At 38.2% G+C, this 7103-nt stretch overlaps 1 protein-coding gene across 1 annotated transcript; it reads left to right on the forward strand.

The window, feature by feature from the left end:
- Positions 1-3124: 3124 nt before the first annotated feature.
- On the forward strand, positions 3125-4392 carry LOC126162219 (60S ribosomal protein L23). Its single transcript, XM_049918571.1, has 2 exons — positions 3125-3251; positions 3840-4392. The coding sequence occupies exon 2, from the start codon at positions 3849-3851 to the stop codon at positions 4269-4271; it is 423 nt and encodes a 140-aa protein (XP_049774528.1). The 5' UTR covers positions 3125-3251; positions 3840-3848; the 3' UTR covers positions 4272-4392.
- The last annotated feature ends 2711 nt before the right edge of the window (positions 4393-7103 follow it).

A 7103-nucleotide genomic window follows, 5' to 3' on the forward strand; every position in this document is an offset into this window, starting at 1 on the left:
AATGCCTGTGGCTTGCAGATCTCTGTATACCACTTTTTAGCAGAGTGCAATTTATACCATGATACACTGGCAGAAGCAAGTATCGGTGAAAGTCTGCCCTCTATGTTAGCTGATGATGAGATGAATGTCACTCAAGTTTTAAAATTTTGTGATGAGTCTTGACTCTGGTCTACGTTTTTAGGCTATGTCACTGAGTGGTTAGCTCATCCTTATCTATTCCTGTAGTCAACCAGCCATGTTCATCTGCTATATTGGTTTAACTGCTTCTGCCACTTTCTTTCCGTTTCATTAACGTTTTAATATCGGCATGCTTCTTCATTTCATCGTTCTGTGTGAGTACAAACGTAGTTTTCCTCATTTTGTTACTTTTAGTTTCTATACTGTTTTATACCCCTGTTTAGAGTATTTTACCGACATTCATCTCAAAATGTTTTCGTGTAGGCGCTGAAAATCTAGCTGTTGTGCACCCATACCAACATATCCATCCTTCCATCACCACATACTGTGTAGTGGGCATTGAAGACCCCACAGATTAGGGAGGGTTATGGTGTGTGTTGCAACATCGAGTGCATGCATTGTTTGAAATTTCTACAGTTTGGAGGGCGATATACAGGTGCAGTGGAGAACTGACATTTGTTAATACTTACTTCCATGGTTTTTGTCTGAAAGTCAATTACAGGTATTGATATAGTAATTGGTTTATAGTTGAGGTTTGTGCTAATCAATATGGTTACTCCATCTTACTGATTCTCTCGATCTGATCTTGTTGCTTAATATCCTTGATATCTTAAAGACACGTTTGGTTTAATCCAGTTATCACTTATAACAAGGATAGAATAGCCATTAACATGAAGTTTGTGCATGAACAACGCTCTATTAGCTTATAAGGATCTGGTATTTCATTGAAAAACTTTATTATCTGTTATTCTTTTTATATTAGTAGAGCGAAAGTATGGCCTATTTCTGTCTTGATCCATAGTTACTTTTTTGACATTATAGAAGCAACCATGTTGTACATACTAGCATGTTCCTAACTATCATGGTTTAATGAGGCAAGCCGTGTTACTAAAATTGTTTTTCCAGCCACCAGCTGTTCGATTATCACCATATTCATATCCTTCCTTCCTGATTTAATTGCCTTTTGTCGTTCAGGGGTATGTTATTGTGGTGCATATAGGTTCTCTTTATTTGGAGATATTGGTAAATTAACATCTGCAAAAAGAGGATTTGGATTTTGTGTAGTCCTTATTTGTTTTTGCCTATTGTGGTGAACAGCTGTTGTGGAATCTGTTCTGAATACTTTTTATGGAGATCTGGGGGGGTGGGGGGAGGGTACTCTTTCTCCCATTCCAATTTACTCCTACCAATATTCCCTGCCACAGCAGCATAAGGTTTATGGTTTACATATCCTTCAGCATGTATTGTATGTAGCTGACGCTTTCTTAATGTCCTGTTGTTTGGGATATACTTGGCAAGACTAACTGCTCAATGTATGGTTCCCTTTACAGCGGACACAGCACATTACATCATTTGTGCACTGGGCTGTCTCATGGTTCCATTCACATTGATTACATCGAGTGACTGGCTGACATTAGTTTAGATGCCATATCAATGACATCTAAAACAGTGTCTCGCTAAGGGTATGTACAGTCTAACATTACGCTTCATGCAATAGCTTTTCACATTTTCCAACAGGAACCATGAAGCGAATGTGACCATACACGTTTCCAGGAGTGTGCAGTTCTTCGTTTCTAAATTACTTATTCTCTTCATCATTCTGTGTACATGGGTGACTGTAATTGTAGATTTAATGGCGTCTTTCAGATCTAAATCAGTTAATTATGGATCTGAATTCCTAATAACGCTCTGCTGATGTGTTTTGTGGTTTGGTGTGTTTGTTACCATCTATTTATAATGTAGTGGGCTGTGCTCCACAAACCTGTTTGAGTCTCTCTTGTTGATAAATCAATATGAAATCTGTTTTTCCCCACAATGTTGAGATGTGTGATTTTCTGCTTGTACTCACAATCTGATGTAAATAGGCCACATGTGGTATTTATCTACATTGCCATTAAGTCCCTCAATAAAGACATGGAAATGGAAATGAGAGTTTGGCGTCATTGGCAGGGAGGCCCCTTACGGGGCAGGTCCAGCTGCCTTGGTGCAGGTGTTATTACATTCGATGCCACCTTGGGCGACCTGCGCGCCGGATGGGGATGAAATGGTGATGAAGACGACACAACACTCAGTCTCTGACCGTATAAAATCCCCGACCCAGCCGGGAATCGAACTCCAGAACCCTTAGGACGGGAGACCGTCACACTGACCATTCAGCTATTGGGACGGACAATAAATACATAAAACAAGCCTAGTGCATCCCTATGATATCTGTTATCTTTGTTTCGATCATATATTAACTGTACATTCGTTTGCGAAGGATAATCCCTTAGTATGTTACTCTTTTTGTTGTGTAAGTTGAGTGCTAAATGAGTTACCATCCAGTGCCGAGCTCAAAATCCTCCTGTGGAGAAGGGACTTGGTTCTTTATTTAAATTAAAAGTGTCAGACATACCTGTGTTGGACCTTTCGCATTCGTTACGTTCTTTGGTCCTTGTTGTCGATGTTGCTGAATGGTGGCTGCTCGTCTCTTCTCTTTTAATTCTTCCTTCCTCTTGGATGTGCCTTTTGCTGCAGAGCTTGTCTTTTGCCACTGTCCATATTTATTGTACCACTATTAGTTCTGATTATGCAGAATTTTGGCCCTGCTTTATTTATTTAACACGCTCGACTTGTATGCGTCCTAATAACGTTTTCCTGCTTTTCGCAAAGAAAAAAAAATGGTCAATTGACTATAGCAATCATATGTACGTACTAGGTTGCTAATCCACAACTTCACCCAGCATCTGTATAACGGCAGGCCTTTTGCTCAGTAATTTCTAGATCCGTTCATATATTGCAGTAAATACTGAATACTCTTCAATCTTACTTACGGACCGTAAATAATGTTGTGCAACGTGACATATTGCACAGTATAATTGTTAGTCCCTACCCTAACCGTCCACTGATACAAAAACGATAATATCGATAGAGTTGAGAAACTGGTTTGGTTTCTATTTGTTAAATGTGTTTGCATCCCTGCTTCATGAAAGTCTTTGGTTACCACGTTCTCTTTGAGGTTCTTTGGATATGTGGACGGAGTTCCTGTGATTGTGTGTGTAGTGGAGCTCAAGTATAACAGTGTATTGAAGAAAGTAAGTATTCAACGCAAGTTTTTGTTTTATATCTGTAATCTAAATTTAAGTGTAGGTTGATAATATATTTTGAACGAAATTGAAGAAAGTATTTGTTTCGGTGTAATAATATGACCACGTGTTTCCACCATATGCATTTTGAGATAGAAATTTGTTGGAAAACGTAAGAAGCCAATAATTTGCTGCGATTTGGGCGGCTCTTACAAATAAGTTCTGTAACTTCGAGTCAGAGATGTTTCTTTTATTAGCATCAAAAAAGTTTTTTAGTGCTAAAGTTGTGCCGTGCAGTAGAACATCACTGCCACTTTGGCTGTGAAGTACGGTGTATAATTTCGGAGTACTCGACAGTTGTAAAAGCGTATGTTAAAGTTTGCCCTGGGAAAACTAGTGGGAGGATTTAGATCTGTTGTACTTCTCAGCCGTTGAGAAGTCACGTTGATTGATGAATTCTTACAGTCCTTCAATATTGTGGTACACATTTGTGTGCAAATTGTACCCACTTCCTTGTATTTATTAAGTATGAAAAAAATTTGTTTGCCAGCGTTAAAACTTGAGAGAGTATACATTAGTGATTGTGCTTTGTTCCAGGCTTAAAAAATGTCGAAGAGAGGAAGAGGTGGTTCTGCAGGAGCCAAATTCAGAATATCTCTAGGTTTGCCTGTGGGTGCAGTAATTAACTGTGCTGACAACACAGGCGCGAAAAACCTCTATGTGATTGCTGTCCAGGGAGTAAAGGGTCGTCTCAACCGTTTACCGGCGGCCGGTTCAGGTGACATGATTGTTGCTACAGTGAAGAAGGGAAAACCAGAGTTGAGGAAGAAGGTGATGCCAGCAGTTGTCATTAGGCAGCGAAAACCGTTCCGAAGGAAGGATGGGGTCTTCATATACTTTGAAGATAATGCTGGTGTAATAGTAAACAACAAAGGTGAAATGAAAGGCAGTGCGATCACTGGGCCTGTTGCAAAGGAGTGTGCCGATTTATGGCCCAGGATTGCATCAAATGCAAGCAGTATTGCATAGAAGACTCATTTAAATCTCTATGTACGTGAATAAAGATCCGTTCATGTGGAAAATGTTTACAATTTTAATAAACACCATCTGTAAATTCTTGAAAAATAATAAATCTTTGGAAAAAAGTTGATCTAAGAGTACTGAATGCTAAACATTTTCCTTTACCAGTGGTGACTAGCAATAATTAATATCTTGCATATAACTTTTACTATTCATGTGGCGGTGATGGTATACTTAAGAGTTTGAAGTGTTTCCAGTTGAGAAATGTGGCAGTTGTCAAAGGATTATGAATTCTGTGTTAATGATGTCAGAATAGTGAACTGAACTTTACAAAATCTATTCAAATATAGCCTCATTTTCTTCAATTTGTTATGTGATGTGGAATTTGGATGATGGAGCAAATTCGCTAATACAGACATGCAGCAGTACTGTGTACATGTTGTTTTCATACTAATGGTAATTGTGAGAATGTCCATATAAGCATACCCGTCAAGAATTGCCCAACCTTTTTATTTTTGTATTCACAACATTGGCCGTACCAGCTGTTAATGTCAAATTTCCGTCTTGCAACTTATGCACATAGACTTCTCTGCAGGTTGTTCACAACCAATATTTCTTGGGGGAAGGAAGGGGGGGGGGGGGGGAGACACTGGGTTTCCTGAGTTGCTCTTCATGGACCATTAATGGCCATTGTAGAGTACCAGTGCCATGGTTCCAGTTGTGTGTGATTTCTCAACTGGAAAGTACAATGCTTGTTCTTTTTTTGACATTGGTTCTTTTCTGTTTTTGTGCAGAATGGTGATATTGTCTAAGCCATTTATACATGACATTACAGTTTCAATAACCGGTTCAGTTCTTGGTATTTTTAGAATTGTTTTCATTATGTCAAATTGAATAACCAGGTATTGTGTGTGTGTGTGTGTGTGTGTGTGTGTGTGTGTGAGCAAAATCTGGTGAGAAGTAGGAATTTTCTTGTAGTCGTAACAGAACATAAATACTTGAACAAATCTGTTCACTATGCTGTTATCAGCTGTTCATATTTGTCTCCACTGAAGCAGCAATGGCATTTTAGGCAGATTTTGTCCACACATAAAAAGATTACTTTACTCAACTTAGTCCTCAATGTTTGTTGCTTATATTTTTGTTGTGTGAGAAGGGGATTATTTGGGTAAGTCTTCCTCATGTGGGTGCAAAAAATTACACACATTATTCCATGTAAGGTTTTCATTTTGCTGAAGGTCTTTTTAGATAGGAAATCTCACTAGAACCATAGAAAATGTTTTGCTTTTGGTATGTAGAACCTTTGGTGTGCTTCAGATGATATTCTAAAGTCTGTTACTGGGTGGAGCTAATTAAAGTGCAAGTATTTTAGTACTGGGAAGTTTAGAGCAGAAATGCAGGACAACATAATGCAATTCAGTAATTGGTGTATCTGCAGAATCAGTGTTGAAGTAATTTGACATCTTGATAGGGTTACTGCTCTTTCCAGAACTACTAGTTTGGGAATGTCTTTGTAAATGCTGGAATTGTGGTGTACACATGCTAGTAGTGCGAGGAGCATATTGCCTTCCTAGAAGTCCAAAATGACAGTGTTTTAATAGTTCCCAATGTGAGAAAAGTGATGCTTGCAACGGGAGTGTTATTTTTTTACATTAGCTCTCAATGTACCCAACAAATATACTAACTCGTAAATAATTTAAGAGTAAAGGTAACAGTAAATGCAATGAGCTGTGGACAGGTGCATAAACAAGACTGGAAGCTTTACTGGCTTTCAGGTGAATCCTGTTCTGCATAGTGTTCAGACCTACTTGGCTACCTTGTGCTGGTTGACCACACTTGTACCAGATCTACAGAGGTTTGTAAGATTTATCCAAATGATAGCAAAGTTTTCTGTCTTGTTTCTGTGCTTGTTGACAACTCATTGCCTCTACTATGGAGTTGTTACTTCTGCTCCTAAATTGTTTGCTTTTAATCAGAACTTTCTATTGTCATAAATACCATCACTTGGAAGGGAACTATGCTGACCCCATATGACTATAAGAAATGTTTAGTAGCTACTAGAATCAAAATGTGTGGGGTGATGATTTCATTTGGACATGATTCAGCAATTCAGTGGGATATTAAACGTGACAGGATCACATGTGGCATGGTTGAGCTGCCGTGTAATGGAAAGGTCATTCCATGTCAATTCAATGCAGTAAAGTAACATTTTCAACCTGACCATCTCAGATTTCTTTCAAATTTGGTGCATTCAATGACCCAGATACAGGGAGTAATACCAATTTGAAGGCATGTGTTAAAACTGTGAAGAAAGTTGTAGGTCTATAGAGTTGGGACTTAGTGTGAAATTTACAGGCATATGTCACAACATAAATGACTAATTCTGGTTCTAATTCAGTTACAGCTATGAAAATGGTATCATTGGAAAGCTAACAAAAAGACCTGTTCACTGATATGCTACATTGCAAGTTTCTGAGAATTTCCTTACTAAAGATGATTGACCTTGACGTTTGACTGAATATCTCGAAACACCCTATCTTAAATTTTTTGAAAAAAAAATATTTAATTGCTACAGTATGTTGCTACAAATATGGTAAATATCAAGATGGCACACCGAAGGCACCACGCACTACTGAAATGAAGAAGGTAATACACACACACGAAACAAATTACGATAAAGCACAACCCATAAGTAATATTGTATAAAAACATGGTTTACATTATTATAGTTTTATTATGATTAAATTACAGTTGCAATGAAAAGTAATTAGATATCCCCTCACAATTCTCCAACTAAATTGTTAATCTTTGCCAGATCTGATGCAGTGGGATTGTATGTCC

The sequence above is a fragment of the Schistocerca cancellata genome, chromosome 1 (assembly GCF_023864275.1).
Source record: "Schistocerca cancellata isolate TAMUIC-IGC-003103 chromosome 1, iqSchCanc2.1, whole genome shotgun sequence".
NCBI classification, from domain to species: domain Eukaryota; kingdom Metazoa; phylum Arthropoda; class Insecta; order Orthoptera; family Acrididae; genus Schistocerca; species Schistocerca cancellata.

Excerpts from the sequence above, each read along its gene's own strand:
- LOC126162219 (XM_049918571.1), top strand. The coding sequence starts at position 3,849 with ATGTCGAAGAGAGGAAGAGGTGGTTCTGCAGGAGCCAAATTCAGAATA.